Source organism: Zalophus californianus, chromosome 1 (genome assembly GCF_009762305.2).
Source record: "Zalophus californianus isolate mZalCal1 chromosome 1, mZalCal1.pri.v2, whole genome shotgun sequence".
Taxonomy (NCBI): Eukaryota; Metazoa; Chordata; class Mammalia; order Carnivora; family Otariidae; genus Zalophus; species Zalophus californianus.
In genome coordinates this window covers 209,856,943-209,871,569 of record NC_045595.1, presented here as the reverse complement: position 1 = coordinate 209,871,569, position 14,627 = coordinate 209,856,943, and the positions used below count along the sequence as shown (strand labels likewise).

Sequence of the window (14,627 nt, the reverse complement as noted above, 5' to 3'; positions counted from 1 at the left end):
GTATAGGCCTCTGATGGCAACACTTAAAGATCATTGAGACCATACCAGTGGACTGAGTCAGGATTTCCAGAACTCTAGCTGGGAAGCAGATGGGTTCATGAGACTACCAACCCCAGATCCAGCAGAATGAGAATTAATTACATAGAACTCAATGAATCGGGGAAGGATGAGTATAGTTTTTGTTTCGAATACTGTTGATATTATTTTAATGTCCTACTTTCTGGATATACAAGGAAGCTCTCTGTCTTTCCTCTTAAGCTTTTTATAAATCACAACAATGTAGCAGACACTATTTTTGTACATTGAAATGACACATTTGTAAGTGATATTCTCTCTGCCTGACCCCTTCAGAACTGGAAAATTCTTAAGTCTTTCTCTGTTTCAAAGCAATATAGTTATTTGTCTAGGTTCCATAAGAATAGGTATTCCTTGTTGCCAGGATGTAAGTGGAAACTGGGTATGCAACCAAAGCCTTGCCTGGAATGTGCTATTAACAAGGATGCTCATTTAATCAGATATGACCAGATGGTTTTAAAGAACTAAAGTTGCTTTTACGCAAAGCCCTTTGGGGAAAACTGGCCTCATACTTGGCCCCCTACAGCCTGCCTTAGACTTACTAGCAAAAGCCCTTTGGGGAAAACTGGCTTACTAGCAAAGCCCTTTGGGGAAAACTGGCCTCATACTTGGCCCCCTACAGCCTGCCTTAGACAAGAACAATATTCCAAAAGCAAAAATGCTGCGTATGATACTTAATATCATTTGATAAGCATACATTTTCTATGTAATTGTCAAGACTGTCTATTTTTAGGGTGAGATTAATTTCTTTGCTGATACTTATCCACAATGTTGTTTACTACAAAATGACACTGTGACAAATAATATCATTTCCATAAATCATCAAGTGTCTGTCTTCCCAAAGGACACTTGAAGGAACTTTCCCCACGTGTGCATGCATAAACACCTATAAATCCAAGCAATGCTGACAATACCAGAGGTTCTAGAACAGTCTGTGCTGCTAATTAGCAGAGTATCTGCAGAAATCATGTAAATCCTGTGACTTCAAGCCCCTCCTCTGGGAAGAGAAGAATCTGGACTGGACAGTCTCTTAGCTCTCTCTAGGCTGGATCTTATAATTCCATGGCCAGCGTTTTCTTCCACTAGTTAAAGAGAATTTCATGCAATATGACAGGACTTAGGCACAGATCAGGACAGAATATAAAAACTGAAATTAGACATTTTTTAAATGGGACAAGATAAAACGTAGCAGAGGCTGAAACAAATTTATATATATTAGTATGGATATGTCTCAAAGCATAGTGTTGTTTTTTGAAGAGCCAGCTATAGAACATTCTTAAAAATGTGATACCAATCAGGCATTAAAAGTACAAAACAACATACATATTGCTTGTGGAGATAAATATACAGTTTATATATATAGTTTTATACCGAGTTTTTTTTTAATTCATGATGTTGAGTAAGGAAAGGGTTAAGGTCTAGGCAGGGAGAAGTAGAGGGCCCCTGGCTGGGCTCTGAGACTATTCCTGGCAGGCAGAAGCTAAACCAGAGTGAACAAGAGATAAGGGAAGAGACGGAACGCTTGGCCCCAGAAGTGAGGGAATATTTTTCTTTGGCGGCTACACTGTAATCATAGAAAATGACCAGACCTCAAAGAAGTAAGTCATTAAGGATGTTATCAAAAGTCCTTGTTCAAACCAAGACGGCATGAGAATCTCAAGGCTACAAGCTGCCTGGTCAAGTTTTCAATGAAAAACTGCCACTAAAAGCCCTCAGTGGAAACCCATTTGGGACCCCTCTCACTTTAAAGAGCTTTTTCTTTCTCTAAAGGTGCGACAAGAACCTCGCAATCCTGCAACAATGTTGATGGTCCTCAGGGAGGGAAGAAAGCAAAGTGACCTTACAGTTGCTCTGTAATGTTTGAATTTTTTAACTAAAGCAAACACGGCATCACATTCATTTTAGAAAGGCAAATACATGAATATTTAAATGAGTCCCTAGTTTAGTGGTTGCTAAACAGAAGTGTGCATCAGAATCAACCAAAGAACTTTTAAAAATGAAGATCCTCGGGCCTCTCCCCAGTAATTCAGGTCTGAAGTAGAACTCAGACATCTGAATTTTTAAAACTATACAAATGATTCTACTGCACAGCAGCCCTATAATACAAAATAGTACCATTTAAAATAAAATTAAGCAAAAGATACACAAATGGTCATAACAGCATTACTCATAATAGCCCAAAAATGAAAACACCTCAAGTATTCATCGACTGGTAGGTGGATAAATAAAATGTGGTCTATCCATACAATAGAATATTATTCTGCATAAAAAGGAAAGAAGTCCTGATCATACTAGAAAATGAATAACCTTGACAACATTATGCTAAGTTAAAGAAGCCAGGCAGAAAGAACAAAATGTTGCGTGATTCCATTTATAGAAAATTCCGCGAAGAGGAAAGTCTATATAAAAGAAAGTATATCAGTAGTTCCTTAGGGTTGGGAGAATGGTTAGATTGGGGGGTGGGGTGTAATAGCTAAGGGGTGCTGGATTTTTGGGGGGTGACTGGTGAAAATGTTTTGGAAGTAGGTCATGGTGATGGTTGCACAAATCTGTGATTATACTAAAAAGCCGTTAATTGCATACCTCTGGTGGGTGAATTTTGTGATGTCTGAATTACATCTCAGTATTGTGTTTTTAAGAAGACAACCACAAATTAAACATTTCATTTCATTACGTAACTGAGAAATAAATTAGATAGAATTAACTGACATATGGAAAGGACTTAATAGAATACAGAATGATACTTTTTTTAAAAAAACTTTTATTTATTTATTTGAGAGAGAGAGAGCATGTGTGGAGAGAGGAGCAGAGGGAGCCTGATGCGGGGCTCAACCGGGACTCTGGGGTCATGACCTGAGCCCAAGGCAGACATTTAACCAACTGAGCTACCCAGGTGCCCATGATACTTACTTTTTGAGAATATTGGGGTCATTGAAAATGCCAGGTAGTTTCTAGTTATTATGGGAAAATGAATGCAGATATTTGCCTTGGCTTCTTCCCAGGACTCTACTACATGACAGTAAAGACTATTTTAAAGGATAAACTTAAAAGGACAAAAAAAAAAAAAAAAAAAAAAACAGGTGAGAGTTTACTGCAAAAAAAGAACCGAAGGGCATGATTTTGCAGATTCCTAGAGCCCAGCAAGCACACAGCACAAGTAACAAGGAAAAGACCTCATCTTCAAAACCGAAAAGGGGACCCTAAAATCTCCTAGAAATGAGAAAAACAGAAGCAGCCACAAATAAATGATCAAGACACAGATGGGCATCAGGCTCCCCAACAGCAACTCGCCAAATCCAGCCAGAACACGGAGCAGCACCTTCACACTCCCCAGATGGACTCGTGCCATTTGTGGGAATTCTGTGCTGGAGCAGACCAGAAAGGACAGGTGAAGCATGCAGGTTCAAGGCAGGGCCTCCTGCATGTTGTGATAATCCTTGTGGCGCCATCAGACCTTTATGATATGACACACATAGTAAATTGATCAAAGTTAATTTTTTAATATTCAAGAAACAGTCTTTTCAAAGAGAAATGAAAATACACATTGGGTCACAAAGACACACTTCAAATGGAAATTCACCTCTCCACACTTCCTCTTCATAGCACCATCAAAGCAGAAACTAAATTTTAAAATAGAATCTGATGCTCCTAAGAGCAAGGAGGTTAAACACGCTCATCAGTCTTTGCATGAAGTTGGTACACCAAGGTGCATGGGATAAATGTTTCTAGCCCACCAGAGAGAGGTTTGGAAGCACATTTCAAGACACTCATGCACCTTTGTCTCACTAAAAGCACTACCAGGAATGTATCCTCAGGAAATACTCCAAAAGAAAGACAACGTGTTTCATCTCAAGAACCACTGTGAAGTTATTTATGATTTAAAAAAACTGTGGGACACCTGGGTGGCTCAGTCATTAAGCGTCTGCCTTCGGCTCAGGTCGTGATCCCAGGGTCCTGGGATCGAGCCCCGCATCGGGCTCCCTGCTCAGCGGGAAGCCTGATTTTCCCTCTCCCACCCCCCTGTGTTCCCTCTCTCGCTGTGTCTCTGTCAAATAAATAAATACAATCTTTAAAAACAAATAAATAAAAATAAAAATAAACTGTGAGCAACAAATGTTCAAAAACATAAGGACAGTAAAGAAAATTATGGCACACCAGCTTGATAGAATATTACATGAACTAGTGAAATGACCATTATGAGGCTGTCACAGCAGAAACAAGTGCATGGTACAATAAGTAAAGATTTAAAATAAGGGAGGGCGCCTGGGTGGCTCAGTTGGTTAAGCGACTGCCTTCGGCTCAGGTCATGATCCTGGAGTTCCAGGATCGAGCCCCGCATCAGGCTCCCTGCTCGGCAGGGAGTCTGCTTCTCCCTCTGACCCTCGCCCCTCTCATGTGCTCTCTCTCTCTCTCTCTCTCTCATTCTCTCTCTCAAATAAATGAATAAAATCTTTAAAAAAAAAGATTTAAAATAAGGGAATAAGAAAAAATAAAAATAAATAAAGGAATAAAGTAAGCCAATTGTGATACATCCATTTAAGAGAGTACTACACAAAGTTTGAAATGATCATTATGAACAACAGCACAAAATTACAAGCAAAGAAATGAAGAGAATATGATACCCAGCATCTGCTGTGAGTAGGGAGAGGGCGAGCTGCTCTCCTACCCCCTGCCCCTCTGTTCACTGCGACTCCGGGGCAGAAGGGGGCTCTGTCTAAGAATTTGACCTATAAAAGATTAAAGGAAAACTCTCCTTCCTAAGCTTTGCCAGACTACTATTGACCTGGGATAGAAAAGTCGAAAGAAAAGAAGAAAAGAAAGAGGAGAGGAGAGGAGAGGAGAGGAGAGGAGAGGAGAGGAGAGGAGAGGAGAGGAAGGAAGGAAGGAAGGAAGGAAGGAAGGAAGGAAGGAAGGAAGGAAGGAAGGAAGGAAGGGAGGGAGAGAGAGAGGGAGGAAAGGAAAGGAAAGGAAGAAACAGGGAGAGAGAAAGGGAGGGAGGGAGGGAGGGGAGGGGAGGAGAGTGGGAAAGGGAAGGAAAGAAAAGAAAAAAGAAAAGATCTTTGCTGTTTACAAAATCCCTACTGAGTCTTCAATTGTAAAATCTAGACTCTCCTTCCACCACCCACTGGTCTGGGGTCTTGAAAGTGGGGACCAAGAAGTAGCAGGAGTCTGTCCAGCAGGTGGTGGGAGCGAGAAAGCAGGACACCTGGCACAAGCAGAGTGGAGCGCCTCAACCACGACCCGTGACCCATGACCCACGACCCACGACCCATGACCCACGACCCAGGGTTCCAGCAGTAGGAATGAGCAGGCACTCTTTAAAATGATCTGATGTTGGGGCGCCTGGGTGGCTCAGTCAGTTAAGCATCCAACTCAATTTCAATTCAGGTCACCATCTCAAGTCATGATCTTGGATCATGATCTCAGGGTCATGAGATCGAGCCCCACTTTGGGCTCTGCACTGGGCATGGAACCTGCTAAAGATTCTCTCTCCCTCTCCCTCTGTCCCTGCTCCTGCTCTCTCCCGCTCTCTCTCTCTCTCTAAAATAAATCAGATGCTGCCATACTCTCTTGTCCGTGGGAAATGCCCCAGAGATAACTGACCATGTGTAATCCCTCCTTCTCACCACCAGTTAGTTCTCCTTTGACCGCCCCCCCCACCTGGCTTCTGTCTTCACCCCTCCTCAGAAACTACTTCTGTCATGGCCACCAAGGACCTCTGTGTTGTCTAGGCCAATGGTCACTTTTTTGTCCTCACCAGACTCAATCTCTCAGAAGCATTGGACCCTCTTCTGTGAAAAACGCTCCTCCTTGGTGGTCTTAACGCCACACACTCCTGGTCTCCTCCTGCCTCAAAGATTCTCATTACGGGGGGATGTCACCTGAAGAGGTGGCCTCTGCTTATCCTCTACCCAGCTTTAAGCTTGGAGCACCTTCAAGCCTGGTCTCCTTGCTGTCAGCCCTCTCTCGCTACTTTAGCTCCATCCACATGCTAGCGGATTCCACACGTGCATCTTCAACCAGACCTCAGGGAGACACACATCAATCTGCAACTGCCCACCTCACTTCTTCTCTTGGATGTCTCACTCAAACTTAACATCCCCCTGTAAATACCGTCCTCCACCAAAGTGAATGTCTACACCCAACAACCAGAAGCAATCATTCATTCCATCCCGACCCCACATTCAATCTATCAGCAAGTCTTACCAATTCTTCCTCCAAAATAGGCCCTAAAATCATCCACTTCTGTGTAGTTCTATCCCACCAGCTTAGTCCAAGCTGCCATGACATCTCATCTGTATTACTATGATAGTTTGCACCCTTTTAGTCCCTTCATATCCCATAATGTAACCAAATGAGTTTTCAAGAAGGAAATAAGATTAATTCTCTGCTTAAACTCCTTACAATGTCTCCACTGCATGTAAGACAGAATCCAGAGCATCACTATGGCCCATGGAACGCCCACCTGCAGCTCCCACCTCCTGTGGCACCCCCACCCCTCATTCCAGCAATGTGGGCCTCGTGACAGTTCTTAGAACTTTCCATGCTCTTTCCTGCCTCAGGGACTTTGCACTTCCTCTTCCCTTTGCCTGAAACAGTCTTCCCTCCACCTTTCCCTCCCATCTTCAAGACACAAGTGACCTGAGTGTCCCTACCAAGAAATGTACCTTAACACCAAGGCACCATGTCTTAAATGTAATACGTATACTAACATGACCCAGTTAACAAACACCTATACCAAATAAAACTCTCATACCAAACTCCTATATCAAATAAAAAAAGAATGAACTGCATGTAATAGCCTGTTTTAAACTGTTAAAAGGATGTATGAAATGCATTGCATTTAAGTTGACCAAAGCCAGAAAGGTGTTTCACTAAAAGGGAAGATTTTCTTCCTCATATAAAACCTCATTAGCCAGTTGTGAAATCTGCGTGTTACTTTTGGAGAAGGAATTGGCGCTAGACCTTCGCGTGTTAACCTAATGGCGTTACCTGGAGAAGCTGACTTATGAAAGACAGCACAGCCACATACCGCTGAGACAAACCCACCTCTACAGGGCAGGATTTTGAGTTATTTCTCCTACAATGAGAATTAATTTGGACTCAGTCATCACAAATCTCTTTTGAAATGAAGCTGAGTACAAACAAACAAACAAATTTATTAAGGAATAAATGAATTAAACAAATGTATACTCGTATCTGTGGAGAGTCATGGGTGAGATTCTTGGGAGAAGTAAGGATGCAGTGGCTGGTGCATGGACTGAGCCTGGTGATCTCCATTAGACAAATTCAGGATATTGGCCTAATTCTGTATTTAATTGACATAATTATATGTAATCAAAGATGGAACAACACAGAAGAAAAACCGCTGTTGAGATTTATCTTGTTCCTGTGTCTGGATCTTACCCTCCCCCTCTCTAAAAAAGCAAAGTCAACTCATTTTAAATAGAAAGAATTAATATCTGTGATAGAGTATTATAAAATTAACTAAAATAAGCTACATGAGAAGTCAATTCATTACAAAATAATTTCATAAACACAACCTGGGAACTCAAATTTTTATATATTTATTTAGTGTATTTGAGATTATTGAAGGCAATGTTTCTTAATTTCAGTATTGTAAGACTTACTACAAAAAGGTGTAAACATAGCAAAAAAATGAAAAGCATAGTTTTACAACATGCTCTAGTAAAAGCTTTGCATTATCTCTATGTGTAAGACTTCATCAGAATAAGGAATATATTTAAACTCTGTTAATTTAAAGATCATCATTTATTAAACAGTCTTGGATGCTGAGTTCTAGCTTCATTTATTATGACTTGTATGGAGTCCCAATGGGGTGTTCAAGCTTACCTTGGAGCCTGGAGGGGGAGCTAAACCCAGAAATGAATAAATAATATTCTCTTCTTTTGCAGAGAAGAAAGAGTCAAAATCCTGAAGCAAAGAAAAAGAATGTTTAAACCCCACTGCGCACTTGTGAGCCAGAATATTTACCCAAGTTGATCTTTTTTATTAGTCATTAAGTTAGAGGCTAACACAAAAGGTTATCCCAGTTTGTTTTGTCAAAGATGACTAACGCCAAAAGTTAAGAAATCTCTAACCATGAACTTTACATTTGTTTTTATCATTTCACTGGGCATAATACAGAACAGTGAGAACTTACACACACACACACACACACACACACACACACACACACACACACACACACACCTGTTCATGATCAGGAATTGCTGACAAGACTCAGATATACAGAGTGAAAGGATTCTCCAGAAGTGTCATATCTTTAGCTGGCTTCCTTATCATTTGGCCCTATGGATTTGGACCCTGAGCAGCTGAGACTAAGACAACACAGGATTTCTCTAATAGCTTCTATGGGACAAGACCCATCTCAGACCTTCTGATACAGGCAGCCACAGGATTATGGAGGGCTTACAGTGGCACCTGTTTCGGTAAAGTGGGAAAAACTACTGAATGAGGTGAAACCTAGTAGCTGATTGAAATCTGGAGCTCAGTGAAGCCCCCCCTCACTCGCTCCCCCAGGCCCACCCAGGGGTCCAGCCCTAAACCCAGTCTTCAGTAGCGTGGTTGTCAATAGCTCAGAAGAGTTTAATTTCACATAATTAAAATCTAGGAGATATTCTCCAGACTACTTCATGACTGCCAAACTCTGTCATCCGGGCAGCGATCAATTTCTTGACACACTGAGGGTGGTATGTCTGGCTGGCCGGCTTGAAGAGACAGCACTCAAACCAGCTTAGTCATGTTACCACCCACCCTACTTGTATGTGTTAAGAAGCTTAAAACCAAATACAGGCCACTGACATTGGGAAGAAAATGTTATGTGTTCTTTGTGTCATTCTTACCCAAAGCTTTATTACTTTCCTATCTGTTGCCTAGACTCACTCAGCGGTTAATTGTATTCTTTTACTCTGCATGCATTTTTGTAAGTTGACTCAAATCTTAGTTGAAGGAATAGAGCATCGAGAGTAAGTGATCCTTTGGTATCAATTCCTGGAGCGTGCACTCGCAAGATGTTAAAGATTACGTGATAGAGGGGTGCCTGGGTGGCTCAGTCAGTTGAGCATCAGATTCTTGATCTCAGCTCAGGTCATGGGATTGAGCCCATTAGGCTCCGCACTCAGTGGGGAGTCTGCTTGAGATTCTCTCCTTCTCTCTCTGCTGCTCCCCCACCCATGTACTCTCTCTCTAAAATAAATAAATAATCTTTTAAAAAAGATTATATGATAGAATGCATTAGTAGTAGTAGAGAGTAGGTGAAATATAATAAATTTATTCTATTTTTCAAAAATTCCATAAAGATCTGTAACTTCTCTAGTTGGCCAACTCTAGAAGCTTTCAAATCAAGAATGGTTTTCTTTTTTTTTTTTTTAAGATTTTATTTATTTATTTCAGAGAGAGACAGCATGAGTGGGTGTGAGGGGCAGAGGCAGAGGGAGAAGCAGACTTCCTCAGGGAGTCTGACGTGGGGCTCAACCCCAGGTCCCTAGGATCATGACTTGAGCCAAAGGCAGACGCCCAACAGACTGAGCCACTCAGGTGCCCCAAGAAAGGTTTTCTTATCATTGAGTGAACTGTCTGTTGCTTCAACTTAGGTCCAAATAGCTTTTTTTGTTCTTTTTTTTTTTTTTTTTTTAGGTCCAAATAGCTTTTCTAACTTCTGAGGACTGAACAAAAATTTGTCATTATTTTTGACTTGATGCTAACAAATAGACACAGAAAATAATGAGTATGAAATGGTTTTTCAACTTCCAATTAAGGTAGTATAGTAGATTAGAGGCCCTGAAACAATATCTCAAAAAAGCAATTTTTTTAAGAAATTAAAAAATTTTAAATTAAAATTTAAGAAAAGAAGTACAGATCCATTGTTAAGCTGATACAAAAGGAAATATCATTGCCAGGTGAGACCAGGGATTCTAAGAATAAGTACACACCAAGGCAGAGTTTCTGACAAAACGAGTAGATCTTTATGCCCACTTTGATGCCACAGAGAGTAAAGGCAGGAGTGGGTAAAGCCTAGAGCCTACTCACGGTGGGGAGTTTTATAAAAGGAGGGCAGCAAGGGAGGGAGTGAAAGCAGAGAGAGGGGGCAAGGAAAAAGACAGTTTCCCCACAAAAGAATGACAATTAGACTGACAACTGGCTTCTTAACAGCAACACAGAAGTCAGAAGAAAGTGAAATCATAATTTCAATGTCTTTAGAAAAAAAAAAAAAACAGAATTTTAGACCCAGCAAAACTATTTTTTTCAGTGAAACTATTTTTAGGCATGAGAGTAAAATAGACATTTTTAAACAAAAATTTGCAGAATTTACCACCAACAGACACTCACTTAAAGAAACTTTTATAGGCTATATTAGACCAAAGGAAAGTGATTCCAGATGTATTATCTATGATGCAAGAAGAAATCATGAGCAAAGATATTAATAAATATGTGCATAAATCTAAACCTCAACAAGTACTGACTACAAAAACAATTAGAAACATCTAATTTGTGGGGTGGAATGAAGGCCAACCATCTAAAGTACTAAAAAAAACAAAACACATGTAAATAGGGAAACAGTGATTAAGGTGTTAAGGCTCTTTTAATGTTTGGCACATACACACTTGTACATTTTGTTATTCCTCTTTAAGCTCTGTATTTTTATCACATGACACATTTCATAATAAGTTTTTAATGACGTGAAATAGCTTGTCCAGCAACACCTATGCACCGAGAGTGCCCTGCCCCCGTCCTAACTGGGCTTCGATCCTGCCTCCCTTGCAGCCCTGAGGATGCTTGCCTTGCTGAATGGCCAAGGTCCCCTTTGGTTGTGTTTAGGCCCAGGCAGGCACCCAGCCCTTACCTGGGCTAAGACGCACAGACTCCAACTTGGCATTGACAGACATGTCTGTACTTTCAGTTAGTATTCCTCTGCCAGGCGGGTAACCTGGCCTCCACTGTGCCTGGCCTTCCATCGGGTATCTCCTTTCTCTAGCTAACAGTTTCCTGCCATGTCCTGGGGATAACATCTTCATCCGTTCTGCGTAGATAGAACAGCAGGAGATTGCACTGGCAGGGACAGGATGGTGCTCAGAACTACTGTGAACATCCAGTCTCCTTACTGCCGTGATGCGAGAAATCCATTGCTCGTCCGTGAGGTTCCCGCTACCTGCCACCATCATCAGGCATGGCATATGGGTGACCATTCCAGACGAGGCCAATGATTCAATATAAATAATAATTATTCTTACAGTAGGCATTTCAATCTCGTGGAAAGACACACTGACTGGCCATCCAGATTCATGCCATTTTTAAACCTGACATAGTCTTGGGAACCTTTGAGTCTCCTTTTAAAATCTGAACCTACAATACAAATAATCATTTTTAGCTACTTTCTGGAAACAAAGCCCTCTGCCTCATTAATGCACTTTTGTTAAGAGCGTCCACAGACTGCAGAAAGGCAAATTTAGCAATTTGCTCATAAGATAAACTACACTAATACCTCTCTGAAGGCAGAAATGAAAAGAATTAATATTAACAGTTAAAGATAAAATAATTTATAGGCTCAGGGCACCTGGGTGGCTCAGCTCAGTCATTTAAGCGTCCAACTTTTGATTTTGGCTCAGGTCGTGATCTCAGAGTCCTCTGATGGAGCCCTGTATCAGGCTCTGAGCTCAGCAGGGAGTCAGCTTGAGATTCTCTCTCTCCCTCTCCCTCTACCTCTCCTCTTGCTGGCGCACACACACACTCTCTCTCTCTCTAAAATAAAAAATAAAATTAAAATAATAGTAACAATAATAATTTGTAGGTTCATCTCATTAGATCCATACTTATAATAGGAAAATATCACAATCTTTCTATTTATATTCTATAGAATATCACAAATATTCTATTACAAAATAATATATACTGAAATATTACAAATATATATCCAAATATTACAAAATAATCCTCTTAAAAAGGAGAAGTCTTTTTCTTAGGAAAGGGGAAAACTTTTTTTCTTCCACAACTAAAATGAAAAAAATCACTAGATCACAGCAAAATGGGATAAGAAATGCCTTCAAGGTTTCTTTTCATAGCAAAAAATAATTGCAGACCTTTTACCCTTAGAGTTAACATAGGTTAAAAGCTACATACGTCAATATTTTCTCTACTATAACTAACTTAATTTAAAAGGACAGTTAAAATAAGCAAAAGTAAGAGATTTAAAATACTACTTTCACTGGAAAAGTACTAGAAGAAAAAATGAAATTATTTTTTGATAACTTCAGAGTGCAGAAAGTTTTCATAAGTAAGACTCAGGATCAGGAACCATAAAGAAAAAAGATTAATGAATTTGTTCTCATAAAAAAAATGTTTTAATTTCTGCATTCCAAAAAAATAAAAATAAAAAAAAATTTTTTTTTAAATTTTAAAAAGCCAAAAGACACTAGCCTTTGGAGATGTATCTTGAAAGAAGTTGCTGTGGCCGATGTCAAAGAGGTTACTGGCTGTGTTCTCCTCTAAGGATTTTGATGGATTCCTGTCTCACATTGAGGTCTTTCATCCATTTTGAGTTTATCTTTGTGTATGGTGTTAGAGAATGGTCGAGTTTCATTCTTCTGTATATAGCTGTCCAATTTTCCCAGCACCATTTATTGAAGAGACTGTCTTTCTCCATTGCATATTTTTTCCTGCTTTGTCAAAGATTATTTGACCAGAGAGTTGAGGGTCCATATCTGGGCTCTCTATTCTGTTCCATTGGTCTACATGCTGTTTTTGTGCCAGTACCATGCTGTCTTGGTGATCACTGTTTTGTAATATAGCTTGAAATCTGGCACCATGATGCCCCCAGCTTTGTTTTTCTTTTTCAACATTTCCTTGGCAATTCAGGGTCTTTTCTGATTCCATACAAATTTTAGGATTGTTTGTTCCAGCACTTTGAAAAATGTCATTGGTTTTTTGATCAGGATGGCATTGAAGGTATAGATTGCTCTGGGTAGCACAGACATTTTAACAATGTTTATTCTTCTGATCCATAAGCATGGAATATTTTTCCATCTTTTTGTGTCTTCTTCAATTTATTTCATGAGTGTTCTGCAGTTCCTAGAGTATAGATCCTTTATCTCTTTGGTTAGGTTTATTCCGAGGTACCTCATGGTTTTTGGTGCTATTGTAAATGGAATCGTTTCTCTAATTTCTCTTTCTACAGTTGCATTGTTAGTGTATAAGAAAGCAACTGATTTCTGTGCATTGATTTTGTATCCTGCCACATTACTGAACTGCTGTATGAGTTCTAGTAATTTGGGGGTGGAGTCTTTTGGATTTTCCACATAAAGTATCATGTCATCTGCAAAGAGAGAGAGTTTGACTTCTTCTTTGTCAATTTTAATACCTTTTATTTCTTTTTGTTGTCTGATTGCTGTTGCTAGGACTTCTAGTACTATGTTGAACAACAGTGGCGAGAGTGGGCATCCCTATCGTCTTCCTGATCTTCAGGGAAAGACTCTCAGCTTTTCCCCATTGAGGATGATAGTCACTGTGGGTTTTTCATAGATGGATTTTATGAACTTGAGGAATGTTCCCTCTATCCCTATACTCTGAAGAGTTTTAATCAGGAAAAGATGCTGTGAGACAGGAATCCATCAAAATCCTAGAGAAGAACATATCCAGTAACCTCTTTGACATCGGCCACAGCAACTTCTTTCAAGATATATCTCCAAAGGCTAGTGAAACAAAAGCAAAGATGAACTTTTGGGACTTCATCAAGATAAAAAGCTGCACAGCAAAGGAAAGAGTCAACAAAACAAAGAGGCAACCCACAGAATGGGAGAAGATATTTGCAAATGACACTACAGACAAAGGACTGATATCCAAGATCTATAAAGAACTTCTCAAACTCAACACCCAAAAAACAAATGATCAAGTCAAAAAAATGGGCAGAAGACATGAACAGACACTTCTCCAAAGAAGACATACAAATGGCTAACAGACACATGAAAAAATGTTCATCATCATTAGCCATCAGGGAAATTCAAATCAAAACCACATTAAGATATCACCTTATACCAGTTAGAATGGCAAAAATGGACAAGGCAAGAAACAACAAACATTGGAGAGGTTGCGGAGAAAGGGGAACCCTCTTACACTGTTGGTGGGAATGCAAGTTGGTACAGCCACCTTGGAAAACAGTGTGGAGGTGCCTCAAAAATTTAAAAATAGAGCTACCCTATGACCCAGCAATTGCACTACTGGGTATTTACCCCAAAGACACAGATGTAGTGAAAAGAAGGGCCATATGCACCCCAATGTTCATAGCAGCAATGTCCGCAATAGCCAAATTGTGGAAAGAGCCGAGATGCCCTTCAACAGATGAATGGATAAAGAAGATGCGGTCCGTATATACAATGGACTATTACTCAGCCATCAGAAAGGATGAACACCCAGCTTTTACATCAACATGGATGGGACTGGAGGAGATGATGCTAAGTGAACTAAGTCAAGCAGAGAAAGTCAATTATCATATGGCTTCACTTATTTGTGGAACATAAGGAATAACATGGAGGACA

The 14,627-nt window shown here is 40.1% G+C and overlaps 1 protein-coding gene across 3 annotated transcripts in view; it reads right to left on the bottom strand.

Moving 5' to 3' along the window:
- SH3BGR (SH3 domain binding glutamate rich protein) overlaps window positions 1-14,627 on the bottom strand; it is a 62,654-nt gene that overhangs the window by 29,824 nt on the left and 18,203 nt on the right. For all 3 annotated transcript variants that reach the window (XM_035727181.1, XM_035727187.1, XM_035727176.1), the window contains one exon: window positions 7,930-8,010. In XM_035727181.1, coding sequence (XP_035583074.1) covers window positions 7,930-8,010 — 81 coding nt within the window. The remainder of the gene's footprint in view (window positions 1-7,929; window positions 8,011-14,627) is intronic.